This window comes from Melospiza melodia, chromosome 3 (assembly GCF_035770615.1).
Source record: "Melospiza melodia melodia isolate bMelMel2 chromosome 3, bMelMel2.pri, whole genome shotgun sequence".
Taxonomy (NCBI): domain Eukaryota; kingdom Metazoa; phylum Chordata; class Aves; order Passeriformes; family Passerellidae; genus Melospiza; species Melospiza melodia.
The window spans coordinates 26,308,848-26,329,158 of record NC_086196.1 but is presented as its reverse complement, the minus strand read 5'-3'; the positions used below and the strand labels follow the sequence as shown (position 1 = coordinate 26,329,158).

The window sequence follows — 20,311 nt, the reverse complement described above, 5'->3', positions numbered from 1 at the left end:
TGAGTCACACATGAAAGCAGAGACATGACTTAACTGCCTACTATCACACACCTGACACATCTTATTTTCCTGCTGTTTTTCTTGTGCCACTCGCAAAGTACTAACAGCACAGGGTGAAGGCACAAGAGGGACTTCCAAAGTGGGGCGTGCACTGTCAGTGGTACACAGGCTACTTTGCAGCAGCATTCCCAGAAAAGCACGAGCTGCTGCCTCTTTGCTCAAGAGGTGAGGGTAGGGGCCCTCAAAGTGTGTCTACATGGCAATGTAAGGAGCCAGCTCAGCTCTGGAACCTTTCCTTGGTGGAGAGGCATCTGAGGAGCAGCTGCAGCTGATCAGAGGACAACAGGAAAAGGCACATGGAAATACATAGGGGGATGTGTGGACTGACATGGAAAACAGGAAGCATCCATAGAGGGGGAAGGAAGCAGGTATCAGATAAGAGACCTTGACTACTAAAGGAAGCAATTTTTACTGAACTATTTAAAAGCATACTAGTAACTTAAAATTTGTATTTTAAAGCTTAAGCTATTTTGTTCTGCCCAATCTTCCAAATAATGGAAATATTTGTGGCAGTGGACTAGTGTCATATACACACACATACAGGCAGTCCTCAGTTTCAGGTCATTTAGGGCATAGGCACACATTCTGTAGGAGTCTTGCATTCTGTTTTCCTTTATCTTGGCAAAACTGAAGCTAATCCAAGAAGTGTTAACAAAATAAAGAATCCTGCAGGAGATGGGAATTCATAATGTTCACATTAACTACTCAAAATTTTCCTTTTGGGGATATTTTCGTTAAATGGTTTTGGTCTGTGCCATTTTAATTACTATCTGAATTTCCTTCCAAAATCATTAGAAACAACAAACTTAAGGTTTGATAGGATTTTTTAAAAAGGAAAAACTAGGAATGAAGTGTTGAAAAAGAAGTGTTGCCATACCAAGAAGGGGGGGGAAGTGGCATGCTGTGCTAAGATAAGCTCCAAGCTATCAAACTTTGACTTGCTACCATATAATTACACTGCCATTTCATCCAACTCACTCAACTGCTCTTTCACAAGCAATCACATTTATTTTGAAGCTTTGGCATTACTACTAGCTTTGTTGCCTAGTATTTATTTTTGTCATAGGTTCATGCTGGAAATAGAGGTGAATAGGAGATATAGATCCAAAATCATATCACCATAAAACATATTCAATATGTTTTTTTTCAGATCTCCTTTTTCACATGCTTTGAAAAGCATCTGCTGTTCAGGGTTTTTAACCAAGCACTGTTGACTTTAGGATGCCTAGGAAAAAAATCAAGATGAAAGGAAAGCTGGCTTCATGAGCAAAACACCTTTTAATGGAAAATTTTGGCAACATGACTGAAGATATAAAGAACAATATGGTAGATGAGCTGTCAGCTTTCTGAAGAGAGAGGGGTCTACAAAGGTCTAGGCAGTGTAAAACCAGACCACTTCCAGCAGGACACAGGACAACCTTGATGCCTGTGTAGCCAATTGCTGTACAGTATAAAAAGAACTGCCCATGGCCTTTAATTTAAACGGCATGTTTCTAACTGTGAGAACTTATTTTAGCTGGAATAAAGAAACTACAATATTGAGCTTTGTTTGCAACATATCCTTAGTAGGGAAGAAAGGGAAAAACAGCAGTAAAGTTACGGAATCACATGGGGATGAACTCCTTAAAATGGAAAGCCACAGACTTCATCTTACTGGGCTATGTTCTGGCCTCTGTCACCTTTGTACAATGCCAAGGATCTACTGTGGTGCAAAATGCTGCTCAAAAAACTGCAAAGACCTTGCTATCATGCCAAGACCCTGACAACTGTCCAGGTCACAGAGCCGTGTATTTCTGCAGAAAGTCTACAGGCAAAGCCATACATGAGAGACCTCAGCTTGCCATCCTCCTCTGTTGAGGTTATACAAGGTCTTGTTCCCAGGGAAACTCCTTTTTTTTTTTTTTTTTTTTTTTTTTTTTTGTTAAATCTGTCTTTGAGAGAGAGCATTAACACCAGAACATCTTTTGAGCTAAGAAAGCATCAATGCTATTTTCTGACTTTTCACTGGTGGGGAGCATGGCCATCCAAACACTCCAAAGCTCAGAAGAGGAAGGCTCAGCATCAGCCTATCAGCCTGCACCTATAACATCCCTTGCTGCCTCAGTTCTGCCTGCCTGCCATGAAGCAAAAGGTAATGATACAAGCTTGTTTGCCACAAGAACCAAAGTAATGTCCAAAAAGTCAGACCAAGTCCTAGTAACTATTGTTTCTTACAGAGAAAGCTGACTGCAGCTCTGAATTCTGAGTTTCTCAGCAAGATTAAGATTTTTCTTTGCTCTGGTACACTGAAATTTGCTGGAAAACACACCCAAAGAAGGAGTCAGAAGGTACAGAGGGAAGGTAGAATAAAGCTCAGGATCTGACAAGTCAAAGAACGAATTAATGACTAAATATTAGTTAAAAACTCACAAATATAACATCATTATATAACAAGGGCTCAGAAAAGGAGGCAAGTTGTAAGGAATTCAAGCATATCCCTAATCACATTATCAAATGTAAAAAATACTGCCATTAGTTTTGCTCTTATTATTTTCCACAGGAAATTTTGATTTTCAGTAAAAATATGTCGGCCAAACTTAAAATACAGTGAGCTGAAAACACAACTCCTTGTCCTTATGAAAACTATGGCTTAAACACCTGATGTCACACTCTCTTCTATAGGCACAGCTCTTCTGGATGGAAATATGTTTATTTAACCAGTCAGTTTGACACAGACTTTCTTGCTGACACTAAATTTTCACTTATCATTACTTCTGAGAACTGTTTTCTATCACCCCATTTGGCAAGAATCTGTCAGCCTTGCCTCAGACATCCAGGTTTCATCACTTCTCACTGGACAGAAGCAAAGCAACACATTTGACACAAGGTACTAAAAAACCAGAGAATGTAAACCTACTCAGATTTAATAAAATCTCTCCCCAGCACCAGGGGTTATTGAAAACACATCAAACATGCTTTGTAGAACAGGTTCCCATCGGCACTTGAATCCAGACCAAGATCATGATCTCTGAGCCGTGGGCGACCACCTGCTGGCCTAGCTGCAGGTTATACCAGAGATCACACAGCACTGGAATTAAGGCTGTTTACCAGAGATAAAAATAATCTCCCACGGCAGATGATGGAAACAACTCCAACAACTCCCCAAGAAGGAAGAGCCACAGCTGGCACCTTCTGCCACAGCAGCAGGCACGCCACTCACACCTTGCCCTCTCTCACAGGGTGCTCGCCAAGAGCAGGGCCTGTCTGTAACCCCAAACCTGGGACCCCGCCAGACGACACCAGCACATGTGGCTGTGGAGAGGGCAAGAGGAGACACCAAGGGGCTGCCAGGTATCCCCACGCTCAGACACAGATGTAATGGATGCATGTGGGACAAGGTGAAGAAGCATCTGTGTCTGGGCTGGCTCTGACCATGGCTGCTGGCCCACAGGCAGGAGGGCCCCTCCAGCATCCAACCTGCCCAGGAAGGACAGAGATGATGAAATCAATGCCCACAAACAAACTCTGGCCCCAGTCTGTGAGCTGCCTGGGACACAGCCCCTAACAGGTACTGGGTTCCTTCAGGTACCCTCCTGTCACCCAAAACCACCTGACTGGACTGACCCTCTCCTTCCATCCCTTCCTAGGCCCAGCACACAATCCGAGCCATGGTCTCTCACTCCCCTGCTCCCTGGGCTTTTCCACCCCTTGGCTGCACACACGTGTGGATGCACACAGTGTCTTCATGCAACCACTCAGCACATTCCCTTCTGTGACAGGCAAAAGGCTGCAGTTTTTCAAATAAGTGCTCTACGAAGTTTCCATGTGCTGCACCTTTCAGAAACACGTTGATTCGGCCAACTACAAAACAGTTACAGTGTATGATATCAAAGCATTTTCAAAAGCACTGCTACAATATCCTGGCAGCAAACAGCTGCCTTTTTCATCCCTCTGATTCACCCTCATGCAGCAACTCATAGCAGCCTTGGACTCACTCCAGCGCTAAATACATGTTATACCTAGGCGTGATCACGCACCCAGCCTGCTGCTCTCCATTCCATCGCAGGAGCCCTGTGGGGCCCCAGCTTTTCCCACTTGCTCTCCCTGGTTACAGATTGCTGCTGCCTGGTGTCCCTTGGCTGCCCACTCTTTCCACTGGGATGAAGACCCCCAAAGCAACTTTATTTCCCTTCCACCCTCCTCTCGCCCAGTTTGACAGCCTTTGAAGGTCACCTTCATGGTGGTGCTTGGGAGAAGGCAGGTTCCTCTACTCCACATGGAGGACAGGGAACAGAGCTGTTGCGAGCTCATGGCCTGTCCTCCCTTTTCCATGCCTTCATTTGAGAGGAGAGCAGAAAACTGCGTTTGAATACCTAAACTCTGAATCCAGCCCAAAATTTCAGCATTTTCTGAAGAGCCACTGCAGCAAATGGGCACAGTCAAAGGGGGCAGAATGCCATGGAGTCAAAACTATGGCTCTGAGAGCTCTGATGAGAAGCCCCACAAGGAGAAAAGAGATTTCTCCCATCTTCCACATTGCTTTCACTGAAGTAATAACTTCAGCTTATTAAAAGCTACAATAATAACTGAGTCAAGGAGTTTTGCATCTTGAAATGAGATTTGAGTTATGCATAAGAACAGATAAGTATCCAAGAAGGAAATCAACTCCTTCCACTCAAACCTGTGCCCTCTCTGCTCACATGGGATAGGAGAAAAGAGAAAAAAAATCCAAGTTTTCTTGCCAGATGCCATCCAAATCCACTGCAGTGGTCTGAAAACACTTTGGTTTTCATACAGCAACTCTAACCTTCATTACTAACAGAACCATGCATGCTGCAAACATAAATGGGTTCACATCTTCACTGCTTTCTGAGGTGGAGTAAAATGCAGAGTTAAGTGCTTCGTCTCTAACCTCTACACTGCCAAACCTGGGTCAAGAACATCAGCTCTTTACTGTGCCATTACAACAGAAGAGACACCTCCACAAAACCAGGACCTAAATCCTTCACTTCCACAGAGAACGGTGAGATGTCAGAGCTTTGTGCTTTTCCTGACACTGAGTACTTTTCCTGTTGGCCCTCAAACAAAGGGCAACACCACAGCCCTGATGCATTGTTGGGCAGGTGAGAACCCCAAGTCCTCCTTCCCAGCAGTGCTGGGCTCAGAGCCACTGACACCACAGGGAAGGTAGAGGGAGAAATGGCCACACATTTGGGAACTTCACAAACCCCTGGATTCAGGGCAGATGCCATTTACACCAGCCAAGCAACTGGCTGAGCCCTGCTTCAAAAGTATATAAATTCACAGGAGGATGTTTTTGGATGTCCAGCTTTATGTTCTTTACATTATTTTGTGGATGCAGAAAAAACTATTTTCAAATAATGAAAGAGGCCACTAAAAATTAAGGCAAGTCTATAATGAAAAAAACCCCAAAGTGATTGTCATCCTCCATGGCCTTCAAATTAGTATTAATATATTTTTAAGGGAAAAAGTCTCCCACATCACAGTATGCCCTACTGCAAAAGGAAAAACAAATAGCACATAAATATTTTCTTTGAGTTGCATTTTAATTTAACTTCATTAAGAAGTCAAGAAACATTTTATCCTCTGTGCTGCAGCAGCTCCTGAGGACACTTATTTTGCTGCCCAAGCTAACCAAGTGGTGGCTGGCAGGAGGGCTAAGAGCAGGAAGGGAAGGTAGAGCAGCAGAAGAAACAAAGGAACACTGTGGAGTGCTGATTTTATTGCCCAAATTATTTACTTACCAACTTCAAAGGGATGCAAAAGGAGAAGGAGGCCAAACAAACCACAGCATGTTTTTCCCTCCTCTTCACAGACATTATTTACTGTAATGTCCCTCTTAAAGCAGAAATGAGAAAGAAGCAAATGACCTCCAATTGGTTCTGCTGTGGTTCCATAAATCACAGATTCCCACCACGTGCCCAGTCACCCCCACAGCCATTCAGGCTCAGCTGGGAACTGGCTTTTCTCGGGATGTCCCCTGCAGCCAGCCTCACAAGATGCTCTGCCTCAAACTATGAAAAGTTATTTTGGTAACCAGTTGGATTGCCATCATCAGGTAAAGAAAAAAACAAACCCTGACAACCCTTTTGAACTCTTATCTAGCAATGTAGCTTACAACCATATAACCATTTTTCAAAGTTTGAGTTTTTTAGCCATTGCAGCACAGCCATCTGGGAGTAGCCAGGGAAATGCTTTCAGCTACATGGCAGTGACTTTGCAGGAATTGCTACAACTGACCTGGGCTGCCTTTACTACCCCAGCAACCTCTCACCTTTGCAGAAGTTCTCAAAGACAAATACATACCAAGATCCGAGACTTTATTTATTTAGCTGCTAAAAGGTCAAAAGAAAGCAGATATCTCCTTATAAGCAACTTCTTCTATCAACATGAAGACACATCCACCAAGCCAGAACTTTACACTCAGCATGCAGGTTTGAAACCTGAACAAGTAGTAAAGTCTTTCTTACACTAACACAAATGTGAATCACGATCTGGTTCCACTGCAATCTGTGAAAGACAGACAGTACCAGAGTACATGTCAAAAATAAGCATGTTTTAGTCACTGCTTCCAGGACTTAGGCACTATACCCAAATGTAGCCCGCCAGAGAAGCGAGCTTCAGTGCTGGAATTTGCTTTTTAGCACTCTAAATACAGCACTCTTGAGCTTGTGGGTGTGAGAAAACTTCTATGCCTTTTTAACTGCTGAAACAAAAGAGATTTGTAATTTATTTATTTATTGCATGGCTTCATTTAAGTATTTTTCAATGCTTTCCTTTTATGAAGGTGGCATATTGCTGTGACTGACCACCTCAACATCTTATTGTTGTTCAGGTGTGAACAGATAGGAGAATGGAGCTACACATGTATGGAAATTTCAGAGGAATCTTAGAGTTCCATTTTTGCAAAAGGGAAACTGATTTTTTGTTTTGTAAATAAATAAATGATTACTATGAGATACATGTCCATATTACACACCTAAAGTGCAGAGAAGGCACCGAGTCCACTGCCAAGCACTTCTTGTAGCTGCATGTTCAGAAAGAATTGTGAAGGACTATAAATAAATGGATGGCCACGGTTCTCCATCAGCCACTCGTGCAGAGTAACTCAGGACCCTGGTGATGGTTCAGAGCTATGAAGGCTATGAGGAGCAAATATCCCACAGGCTGCAGTTTCTTCCCTGCCCCTCTGCCCACAGCATCCCAGAAACGTGCGAACAACAAAGGGCTGGAGCAGGAGATGGAGCTCCTTCCACCCTGTGCTGGGCTGTCCCTAGGTTGGGGGACATTTTGCCATCAGGGCATCTCCTCCAGTTCTGCTGACTTGAGGCAAACATGAAGCTGGAATTTTGGATTTTTATTAAGGGCTTTTCAGGCAAAGTAGGAAATGCTAATCTTAACTAAGAGTCATATCATATGTATGCAAATTGTTTGCTCTACTTTCTCCATCTGTTTTCTTCCCAGGTTTTTCTCTGCGCTATGCTTTACTGGAGATTAACTTACAGTATATTGCACCAAATTTGGACTGTGTGGGAAACATATGCTGCAAGCTCAAGGCCAGACTCGAATATTGGGTTGCACAGGAATAGGAATATTCACAGCAGTGCTAAGGACTGACAAACCCACAGGGACAGGAAATTCAGAGACACCAGGGTAAGGAGAGGCTGAAGCAGAGCTGTTCCAGTTACAGTAGCAGGTGGGAAGGCAAGATTTCAAAACAGTTTTAATTTGGGCAAGAGGAAATGGCTGAACATGATAGAATGAAACCACACACTCCCCTCATTTTAATATGCAATTACCTTGTTAGTGTGATACATGTTGAGCAAGACAGACAGTTATCAATGATGGAGGATGGTCTTTTTATTCTGGAAATCAAACTCGTCCTGACTTACTTGAAAAATCACACATCCACCTCTTATGCCTGTACACCCAGGTGGAATATGTCATTTGTTAATAAGAAAGGACCAGAGAAAGGATGCTACTTTTCTCAAAGTGAATTATACAAACACCTCATTTTCCCCAAGGTGTAAATCAACAAGTATCTCAAGAGAAAACAAACTGGTTTGTGATGGAAACAATAATTGTCTTTTACCAGCACAAAAAAAAATTCATGTCTTTTGACTCAGTGAACCCAATGTCTAAGAAACTATTTCCTCCATGGTTACTGCTAACTAACAACAAATGGTTTTTTGTGACTCTGGGAGAAACGGAAGCAAAATTTTACTGAACTAAGATGAAGAAACGATCAAAGAACTACTCTGGCCTGATGCACTGAAAGCAAGAAATGCCTTTTATCAGTATAGTCCCACAACCAACCTGTTTGATATTCATCCTCAAGGTACTAAACAAAATGGTACATGCAGAAACTCCATAAGCTTTTGTGATCTTCCCAATTCATTGTGGTTACATATAGTTGCTGTGAAAGATGTTTTAAATTTAAAAAGAAAAAAAATAAAGAAAGGAAAGCAGCTACATCATTACTTAAGTACTACAGTGTTGGTTGTGGCACCACATGTGACCCACAGCATCATTTTTGTGCTTTCTGTGACACATCAATGAGACTGCATAAAAGGTATTTACTTATAGATGTGGAAAAGAGCAGAGTATAGTTTTTGCCCTGTGTTCACCACTTATACTGAAACTCCATAATTCCATTGTGAGCAGATTTTTTGATTAGCAGCAGTATTAAACAATCACATTCTCGACTTTTGAAACAAGATATTTAGAAAGATCTGAACAGTTTTTCACTCAACCCAAAAGTGAATGTCTCAGTGTAACTGCTTAGTTTGATACAGTTTTAGTTTGCTTTCCACCTACAAAAGACAGCAACTAAGTTTCATCTAAAAAAACAGTGGCTTAATTTTTAAAGCACAAGCATTAGCAAGACCATGAGTTTAAACTAAACACGTCTCTTCTGTCTGTGCTAAATTCCTAGATCAGTAAGTGCCAATTCCTTGGTTTGAAAATGTTAACATGACTGCTCAAAAAGCCCTCAGTAGCTCAGAGGAATTTGAACTTCAATTCCCCTGCAGCATGCTGACATAAGAAACATGGGCTAATACAAAGCCCTGCCTTTGGGAGGAAGCTGACACAACAGGGAAGGCAGCAGCTCAAATGTGAGCCACGAACCTCGCTGCTCAAACATCCCAGCAGAGGGAGACCCACAGGATAACTGAATTTATTTTACAAGTTAAAATAGATTGTTGCAGACCCGGAGGACAAAGTGTGGACTTTTGTTGTTGTTGTTGTTATGAGTTCATTTTACAAGTGAGGCATTGCTGACTATTAAGATCAAAACAACATACCAACACAGAACTGGTGTGGCACCAGAGCAAAACACGAGTGAATTTCAGGCAGAAGCCACACATCTCCTTTCTTCACAGTTAGTGCAGCTGCAACAACAAGGCTCAGGCACGTAACAAAGCCATTCTGTTCGGGTGGGTGAAGAAATCCACCTATGTTTCCAGCTTTTTGAAGTCTCTGCTGCTGCTCCATGAAGAAAAGTTTTGTTTGATTTCTGACAGGACACACACAGGCCTTTGTATAGCATGAGGGATCACATCCAGAATTCCCCATGTGTTTTTGTAATTTGAAATAAAACAAACAAACAAAATTTTTATGCAGTGGACAGGAACATCTGGAAGATGACATCAACATGACTTCAACTTTAATGTCAAAGCATTGGACTGAAATCCAATATTGTTGAACAATTTGTGGTGGAAATGCCAGAAACTCAAACATCATGGAATAAAACTGTGATGGATATGAGGTTTCTGCAGCAACTGAAGGAAGAAACAATGTTTTAGAGCTTAACTAAATGCCTGATGAACACTAACGTAATTACAGATGCAGCTCAGGCTGAAATGCATGATACTAAATATAAAAATGAACACCCTGGTCCTGTAGGAGGCCTGGGGACTGGGTTTCTAGCCTTGTCCTGCTCTGCTTTCCCCATTTATTCTCCTGTCCCTGTTATGGTTGGCTGGAAAACACCTTCACTGAAGCTCTTTGGAGATGGGCAAATGCTGCACAGCTCGGGTGCCCTCATCCTTCTTTGTGCCTGTGCGGGGGAGCAGAATCGAGCTGCCATCAGACAGCAGCCCCATCCCATCAGGGAAACAGAAATCACAAATATGGTCCCAGTGGGACTGGAAACCTCGCTCAAAGAGGATGAGAAAGTACCACCACCACCAAACTAAGCCTTCATGTCTTGGAAGGAAACTGCTGAGAGGCAAGTCCTGGCTCTGTCAAAAGAAGAGACAGGGAGAGAGGCAATGAAAGACCAAAATGCTTCCTCTCTCCTCAAAGAACTCAGCTCCCAGGCCTAATTACACAGCATCAACAATCCTAACCAAAACTACTGGCAGCCTCTCTCTATGTACGAGCATACAGCCAACCTCAAAATTGTGGCTTTAGCACTCACACAATTTTCACAGGCCAAAATCAGTTTAATTAGATAATTTGTAATTTCTTTTGAAAGGAAAAATGAAGGTATCTGTATACTCTTAAAACTAGTCAAACCACTATCCTTTTTTTATTTAAGCATCACTATTGGCTTGTCCCAGTTTGAAGTTTCCCACTCCCAGTTCTAACACTAATTAAACCTTTTGGGGAAGTTGTGCGCTCATTCTTATGCATTGCTATTAATACTTTTTATTGCAGTTAGTTGGGATCCAACACCATTCCACTGAACCCAGTCAGAAGGATTTTATTTTGATTTTGTCTGGCTTGTTTTATTCTTAGCAGATGGTGCAAACCCATATGTTGATGAGTACATGCCACAGGAGAGCATCTGATCCGATACAGCCAGCCCCAAACTACAGCGATGCCTGTGCTGAGGACTTCAGTGCCTGCCACCACACAGGACCACACTTCTCAGCATGGTGTGAGAGCTCAGATGGGCTTTCAAAACTATACCAGTCCTGGTGTCTGAGATACTTTTGAAAAGGTACCTCAGGCATCTCTATACGGTAGTATAACTGTCCTCAAAATTGGTATTTTTTCAAGCTAGTTTTTACTGTGCTACCCATGTAACTCAGGTGGACTAAAGGTGACACTGATATGTGAGAAATATAAATGAATATATTTTTGCATATGCAAATCAACAAATAATTTTCATGAAATATGTCTCAACAGCCATGCAGGTAACAACTTTCCCAAAGCATCTTTTTTTCCCCGCATTGTCAGAGACTCCTGCTGCCCTCCCTGTCTTTGATTTTGTTTGAAATACATCCCCTGATAACCTAAAGTGAAGTACTTATGAAGAGCTTACAGCTATTTATAGCAAAGGCTGTGTGACTGAAAACATTGCAGTTTTCTTGTGGTGGGTACTTGCATTGCTTATGAACTGCAACTGGAAAACTGTTGCCTCCCTCTTTAGCAATTCTAGTCAGCATTCCCAAGGCAAGAGAGAGGGAGCCAAGGAAGGAAACAGACATAAGGACAAAATGCAAACAAACTGAAAATTTACCAATCACTTATATTCAGAAACTGAAGCGGGGGGCGGGGGTTTGGGTACAAGAAAGACTCATCTCGATCTGCATTTCAAACTGCTGGAAATGGGCATACAAAGTGGATTAGCATGATCACACCAGTATTCCTCAGCAAGGGTTTTGTGCAAGCCCCTGAGAACAGGCATAATCTCTGGTAATTACTGGATACACTGTTGTCACATCAAATAACAGCCTTTCCTCAAAACATACAAAAGTCTGCTCCCCATCGATCCTTCCAATTGGGCATTGGGTGCCACTGTCAACAGACCCAGGAATACAGCAAGCAAAGCTCGCTCCTGGACGCTGATCTGCAAATCCCACATGAACTAGTTTTCATAGCTGTGTTTTATTTGAAGTGAAAATAAATGAGGTACAGCAAGAGCAGTGGCTTAAATCTTGTACTCAATAGATTAAAATCCCTGTTCCTCTTATGCCTTCCTACAACCAAACAACCTTCGGGTCAGTTTTAAGTCCTAATGGCCAGAAATGTGATAGAAAATGAGTCAAAATTCTGATTTCTGCTGCTCACAATTACATGGTTCAAGGTCTTGCTCAACATCAGAAGAAAAGACAAGGAATGGTGAAAGGCAAAGATAATGTGTTCAGGTTTGGTTCCCTTCTGCCTTCAGATTTAACCACTGGGCGACATTTTTAGAAGAGATACCAGGATATGGGATGGCTGTGTGGGGTTGCTAGACAAGGTAAAGGTATACTTTTTACTTGTCAGTAAAGAACTGGCAACTGAAACCCCAAAAGATTGGTGCACAGCAGAATAAAAAGAGAAAAGAACCACCTTTTATTATAAATCCCAAAGCTATATGTTACTCATGGACAGTCATGGACAGTCATAGATGGGAGTATTTGTTCCCAGGTGAGACCTACTAAGCCTATAAATATTTTTTTAATTAAAATAGTTTCCCTTGATCCACAGCCTCTTATCATCATTTTATGGACAACAAAATTCCACATTCATAGATGCCTCAGACAACACACACATTTAACATGTTTTCAAGAACAGAAAGAGTGCTGACACCTGGACTCTACACAGCCACACTCAGATCCAAGTCATTCTCTGAAATAACCAAGCCACAGTGAAAAAAGGTCTTTCCTTAATTTGAAACCGAAGTAAAAGAACAGAAGCTATAACAGCCCTTTCATCCTTGTTCTGTAGCACCCCTCAAGAAAAAGTTAAGAGGAAGGTAAAGTCAGCTCATGAGGTGCCAGAAAAATATAATGCTTCATTTTTTAAAAATGGATATTTTAAATTGAATATACTTAAACGAGTGCATCTTTCTTTGAACCAGCTGGTGGGAAACACTAGTGGTGACGAGATACAGAATTATCTGAAACTCGAGCCTGATTCACTCTGGCACTTCTCCTGCTCCATTACAACTTCTAAATCAAGTCAAGAAGCTTGTGTAACAGGAAGTTTGTATCCACTTATCCTTATCTCCTTTCTCCACTGGTGTGACTTTAGAACACTTAGCCCTTAATTTATAGGGTAATAGTAATAAACAAACACAGAAGAACTTCCACCCGTGGAGAAATGAAGTGTGTGGGGGGAATCAACATCTTTCCTGCTTTCTAGACACTGGACAGATTATCTTGTAAATCTGAGTACCGTCCAAAGAGAACCAGGCAGAACAGTGCTTGTCTTTCCATTCTGTTGATTTGATAGTAGAAACATTTTAAACATTAATAAAACAAAAGTGCTTTTACCAATTAATTTGGAAATATGGACGAGATGGGACATTCATACGTACTACTGTGTTACTGTATGCACAAAAACCCCCTGAAATCCCAGCAGACTTACTATTACTCACTTGCACCCAAATGACTTTCTTCTCCCTGGTGCCATTGAGTGAAGAATAAGCATTGGTGAGAGAGAAAACAAACAAAAAAACCCTCCCCTCAACACACTGATGAAAAGAGGGGATTAAGAGAATGTTTTTTTCCTTGCCACATATGTTTCCTGGAACATATCAAATTGGAATCCCAGCGCACGGAGGACAGAACAGCAAAGCTACCAAGAAGCTGGCAAGTGGCAACACGACTCATACCAACTTCTCCCTTTTGTGGAGAGCCGTATCAGAAACCTCTGTTAATAGGAGGCTATGGCAAGAACAGGTATAAATCAACCGAAGTACTTTCTGCCAACGACTGTATACAAAGCCAATGCCTATATAGAGCTAATGCACAGCGCTGGGTTCTGGAATTTGCAGCCAACTCGGAACATTAGTACGGGATTTCTAAGTTATCTGAATGCACTGTCAAGCTCATTATGATGCTTAGTTGCCAGTACTAGCTATTTTATCGGTAGCTGCCAGTGAAGTCTTCTAAGACGGATTCATCAGGCCACGCAATGCAACAGCCAAGGGGCTGCAACTCCGCGGGCAGAGATGTCAGCTGCACTGGTAATTTACACAGGAATCTTAAAAACACAGGGCAAAGAGAACGGTACCCGCACTCTATTCGCAACAAACTGCACTACCACAAAAAGGCTCGGAACATCCTCTCGAGATCCCTACGAAACTTTGTCCCGACCCAAGCACGGGCACTTCACTTTCTCCCCGAGGCGGCAGGAGAGCAGAGCTGCCCGTTCGCGGCTGCGGGACGGGGCTGCCGGCCCGGCGCCGCCGGAGCAGACGCGGAGCTGCCGCTGACCCAGCGCCGCCCGCCGCGCCCGGGGCTCCCGCCGGGGCTGCGGAGGCGCGGCCGCAGCCGGGCGCCCAGGTGGCCTCCCCGGCACGCAACTTTCCCGAGACTTTTTCGGTGCTTATCTGACTTATTGTAAAAGAAAAAAAAAACCTCCTAATTAACAAATACCAAGAAAGTCGTAGTATACATTTACCGTAAGGCTGGTTACCACTTTAATCTCGCAGCTACTCAGACACAGGGATAAACCCGGCGAGGATTAACCAGGTCAGCTATATACAGCCCCGAGAGCAGCTCAGGCTACGCTCGGGCAGAGCAGGAGGCGAGGCCGGCGGGGGCAGCCCGCCGCAGCCCTCCGCTCGCCCCCCGCTCCCCGGGGCCGCGCCCGCCGAGCCTCCCCGCCCGGCCCCGCACTCACCCAGCGTCTCCGCCCGCAGCCAGAGCGGGGCCGAGGCTCCGAGCAGCAGCGAGAGCAGCAGCGAGGGGGCGGCCCGCGTCCCCCCGGCCGGGCCCATGGCTCCGGCTCTCGGCGGGGCGGCCAAGGCACAACTTCCCCACTTCCCTCCCGCTCCTTTCTCTTCCTCTCCTCTTCCTCCTCCTTCTGGTTGGGGCGGCTCCGGAGCCAGCCCGCGCTCCCGCGGAGGGGGGCGGCCGCCTCCCGGCATCCTGCCCCCCGCAGGTGTTTCTGCGGAGGCGGAGAAGGGGCCGTGCGGGGCTGCCGCTGGCCCCGTGCCCCGCCGGTGGCCGGGCTGCAGCGCTGCCGCCTCCCGCCTCCCCGGCCTGGGGCTGGGGGTGGAGAGAGGAAACGGGAGAAGGGGAAGCGCCACAATTCCCATTGGGCTGCCGCTCGGGGTATCTCCTCCTCCTGCCGTGGACCGAGGGGCCGGCGCGGCCCCGCCGCCCCCTCCCCTCGCCGAGCGCCGTTCTCCCGCCCACCGCCGCTCCGGGGGCTGCGCCGGGGTCGCGGCGTTTCCCCAAAGCCTTGCGGCCCCCGGCATCGCCTGCCAGCCCCCGAAGCTGGCGAGCCGCGTACATGCCCACACACATGTATACACGCGCTCGTATATGCGAGTATGTTCTTGAGGATACAGGATTATTTTGCCGTTCGCAGGCTGATTCCAGGCGTCGCTCCCGCTGCCGCGGCGGGAAGGGGCGCGGGGAAGCCGCAGGGTGTGTGCGGGGGAGGACACGAGTGGGGCCGGACGCTCCCGCTTGCCCCGTCCGGCCCCGTCAGTACAGCGGGGGTCGTGATGGGGCTTCCCGGTGCTGGGGAAGCGTCTCCGCGCAGGCTTGCAAGCCGTGTGGTTTGCCTGTGCCAGCGTTGTCTGTTACAATTATGGACGGAATTAAATAGGAGTTTTTCTAAAGTATGCTGTGAGCATCTCCCTCTCTGTCCGGCTCTGAAGAAACCTGTGGCATAGGGAGGGTTGCAGATGCACGGCAGGGAACACAGTGCCAGCAGCTGCAGGAGACCCGAATGTTAAGTAGGCCCCTGTGGTTTGCCTTTTAGAAATACCCTGGAGAATGGAAGGTGGGCTGTCTGACTCTGTACAGTCTTTTCGGGGATGGGTTGCTGTGAGGCAGGTGAATTCACACTGCTGGCAGGTCAGGAACGGAACACTGGGCTGCTATGCTAAAATGAAGTACAGAATTAGCTTGTATGTCAGAGATGACATTGCTAGATTTTATATTATGTTAGAAAAAGTCGAGTTTGGTAAACCTTTATTCTAATTGAGCTCTTGTTTTGTAAGTGTTAATGTCTGTTTTTTAACTTTTCAGACACCATATGTGATCAGGCATATTTTTTGCCATGTACCCAGTACATTATATTCTTGGTATATGTATTTAACACACGTTGTTAGTATTTGAGACTTACCCTTCTTTCCAAAGGAGAGTTTGAAATCTAGACTAAAATGTTAGAGATGATATAAGGCAGAGTGAGTGTTTGTTAGTGCAGCAGTTTGGTGGCCAAACTAATCCTCACTGGATTTTGCCAACAAATGCCAAATCCTTCTGGTTGAAGGAGGTTGGGATAGGTCACTCTCGGAGATTCTGAAGGCTAAGAGACTTTTAAAGAGGAGCAGCATGTCCATGTGAATAAAAGTGGCCTGCTCTTGTACTTGTCTCACAGATTGTCAGGAGCAAATCCATACAAATGAGAGCGATTATGGAGACAAAGGGGCAAGAAAGTCAAACTCTGCAACAGCCTCAAGACTAGATTTACAGACCTCACAGAAGTGGTGAAAATATTGTGGTCACAGAAAATATTTTTTCCAATACCAAATTCTGGTCCAAAACCTACAAACAAGACTCAATGGAATAAATGGAAACATGAGGGAGAGGGATGGATAGGATAACACATATGTTGCAAAACATATATCATCTCTGAAAGAGTGGTAGCTGTTGAAAAGCAATATAACAACATATGAACATGCATTGTTTTGTATTAGTCTCAGCAGGCAGTCAAAACCAGTCAGTCCCACATGGGTTGGTACTGGGAATTGTACTGATTTGTATTCCATCAGCTGAGATCTAGAATATATTCTCAGTTAGTAATAGTGCCAGGTTCTAGTTCTATTTGTTAAGAGTCATCATAAATATGGACAGAACAGTCCTGCAGGTCAATCCCAGCTAACCTTAGGGAAGCACTACTGTGATAAATTGGCTTTGGTGATCTTGGGCAATTTAATGTGCAAAACACTTTGCCATGGAGCTTGCAGATAATGTCACTAGTGCTGATCTCTCCACAGAACTTGGATGGTTGGTAATTGGTAGAGGCAAGTTAGGAGCCTTGGAAGGCCAAAACAGTTTTTGCCTGTCACACAGCTCTAGAGGCTCAGAACAAAGGGGAAGGTAGGTTGCCAGATACCATGAAAGGAGGCTTTCTTCATCTGCTGGGCGCTGGAGGCTTGGCAGTGCCCTCTGAGACAGAGAGATAATGATTCAATTCGCAGTTATTTTTATTTCAATGATTTGTAGTGAAACGATAAGTCATGCCCTTGAGACTGGGGCTGTACAACATCTGGGAGTGGTATTTGTTTTCTGCTCACGGCCAGTGGGGAGAGCACTGGTGGAGGGAAAGCGTGCAGGCTGCCTTTCCAATCTCACCACCCTGGGTCAGCCGGGGCTGGTCCCTTGTCCAAGGCCACGTGTTTCCTGCTGCAAACCTGTAGTGCTCAGGGGGAAGCCCTGCTCCTCTCGCCTGTGTTGGGAGCACAGTTTTCCTATTGACTGCGGCAGGATAATAATAATAATGCAATCAGTGAAGTAGCTTCTGTATTATTTATTTTGCTATTAAATTCTCATTACTATGCCCTCTCTCTGTCAGTTTTCAATATGCTGTAGGCAAAGAACTTACTGTCAGCTTCCAAGATTAAATAATCATTAAGATGAATGAAATAGTCTATAGCTCTCAAAGTTGTTATTCACAAGGAGGACTTGTGTAACCCTTGTCACCTTGCTACACTGGTTCATGTGTGCTTTTCCAAATTTCCCTTTGTAAGGAGGAGACTTAAAACCAGCTTTTAAATAAATATAGTTTTAAAGACATGTGCTTTGAGTTAAGGCAAAAGTTTAGTTCAGAAAGAAGGCATACATTGAGCCTGACTAATATGTTGTCACACGGTGGGAGCTTCACAACAGGAAAACTCCCTGCCAAACCACTTCTGAAAGCTTTTTGCAACTGATTTTGGTCACTCACACTGACTTAATTTGGAAGAGACCTGATTCACCCAAACACACAGTTACTTTTTAGCATGAACATATGCCTTTGCTTTACAGGTAGTTTTCCAAGGCTATGAGTTAGGAGTATTTCGTGTGTTTGTTGCAAATGGTATTAACTGAGTCACCTACAGCTAGATAATGTGTCTCATTTCATTGTATGGATCCCTTTACTGTGCGGCCACCTGCAAATGAGCCGTTTTTACTCTCCAGACCTTTGACCCCAGGATGAACAAACAGCGAGTGAGGACCTCGGGACAAAATCAGCTCAGAACGCTTCAGAAGGTGGATGGTCAGTATGGGAACATGCCCAGGTTTCATTTGTAGGCTTGTTCAGTCTCTAGCTTCATGGATTTGCTTTCTTGACCTATACTTTTTTATATACTGTTGCATAATTGCATACAACACACAGAGAAAACGCTGCTTCTAAGCAGATGTAAATCCTCTGATGAGTCCTTGTGTTCCTCGTGTGATGTTAAACTGGTAGTTCTCTGGGGCAAGGGGCAGGGGAGGAGGGAAAAACACACTGCAGAGCCCTCCTAAGCTTATCTTGCAAGCTTGACACTGCATATATTCTTCCCTTCAAAAGCATGTTGTTCTGTGCAGGTTCTAGGGGAAAAATAATAGAAAGCAAACTTAATTTATACAAAGAGTTTTAAGTTTCATCTTAATGGAGCAGTCTTGCTTTTGTGCAGCTAACAGGAAAGTTCCTGCTCTTAGTAAGTGGAAAGCTTTTTCTTTGCATAGAAGAAGGGGGAGGAATTGAAAACACAATGAGGTGGAGAGGACCCGAGGTTACAAATTACCAAACGGCAAGAACAATTCTAGACATTGAGAGGTATGTTAATCTCTTCATTAGCAGAAGGATAGCTTGCAGATTGAGAGGCCTTTTAGCGGTCTTTATATAAGGGCCAAGTTTTGCATTTTCACTGGGGCAAAAGCAAATGGTATAGTGGATTTACAGGATAAAGCTGAGAACAAAATGCTGTGGTTGCCGATCTCCGTGTATTCAGGGACTGTGTTCTGCCAGAAGTGTATGTGTTGGTTATATAAAAAATTCAGAAAATAAAGCACATAAGGCAAAATCATTAAATGTGTCTAGATGCAACATTTGTATAAACTTCATGAGGAGTCCTCTCTGTTAAAACTGATCAGACTACAGCAAAGTAAACGGCGCCACAAGGCTGTGGCATGGCTTATGAAGTTTAGCAAATTCCTTGAGATATACATGAATTATTCTGTGTATGTAGAGTATTTTATGGACACAATGCTCTATACTTTGTTTTTATCATTGGAATCTAAGGCCTTGCCCATGGAGCAACACGGACATTTCAGCTTCCACTAAGGTCTGCATACCATTAAACCATGAGGAGATGGACGGACCTCCAGGACTCGTCTGGAAAAATTTTGCAATTTACTTATTGGAATTAGAAAAAATCTACCCATTTGTAGTTGTCTCTGGGGCCGTGCCCTCCCTCTCAGAGCCAGCCTGGGTTCTGATGAAGTTCATGTTAGCAGCTTCTCTCCTTGCTTAATGTAAGCATCCCCCTCCAGGTGTGAAAATGCCCAGGAGGGAAGGAGTCAGTAAAATAACATTTCCACTTTTCAAGTAGTTCTGAGCAAGTAGCTAAGAGATATCGTGACCAAACGCTTCCTCAGTATTTTAAGGCAAACATGAGGCAAGAATCAGAACAAAACAAAACAAAAAAAATCTGATAGAAGAAACAGTTTAATTTGCACTAGCACAGGTCACTGCCTGCACCCATATGGATGAGTTGGAACCATGTAGTGTCATTATGTAATTACACTGGTAGCAAGAATCCCCAGGGGGGAGAGACCATAAATATTCTTAGACCTTAAGAACATGGAAAAAGAAATAACAGGCCATAAATTCCGGGAGAGAAAACTAAACCGCAGCAGGCTTCAGGACTTTTGTCTTAACCATAGGTCTTGTCTGAGTGGGGGTGATAGCAGGGCTCTTCCCAGCACTGGTAGGGAATGTCTATGGGATAATTGGATGCTAAGAGATAACCAGCCTCATTCACTGCAATAGCAGCAGTTGGGTGTAACTCTAATGAGAGTCATATAGGGGATGAATGTGCACTTTTCATCACTTTAATTGCTGTAACCTATCCAATCATGTCACCTATTATGATGTAATTATGAGATCAAGTTGAAGACTAATCATTTGTCCCACTGCCACATATTTTGCAGTTTCTCACAGCTGCTTGGTCGTCTAAGGTCATAATTTTTCATACTTTGAAGGAAAAAGAAATAAAGTTGCTAATCATCTGGATTTTGAAGACAATCAACCAAACATGCTATGCTGCTGTCAAGAAATACAGGGCAGAACGTTCCTTTTCATTTAAACATATTTTTTTTAG

The 20,311-nt window shown here is 44.1% G+C and overlaps 1 protein-coding gene across 2 annotated transcripts in view; it reads right to left on the bottom strand.

Moving 5' to 3' along the window:
• The window catches only part of DCBLD1 (discoidin, CUB and LCCL domain containing 1), a 46,029-nt gene extending 30,986 nt beyond the window's left edge, over positions 1-15,043 (bottom strand). The window contains exon 1 of one of the 2 annotated variants that reach the window (XM_063151061.1): positions 14,626-15,043. In XM_063151061.1, coding sequence (XP_063007131.1) covers positions 14,626-15,043 — 418 coding nt within the window. The remainder of the gene's footprint in view (positions 1-14,625) is intronic. The other variant, XM_063151062.1, reaches the window with a different exon arrangement.
• Positions 15,044-20,311: the final 5,268 nt, after the last annotated feature.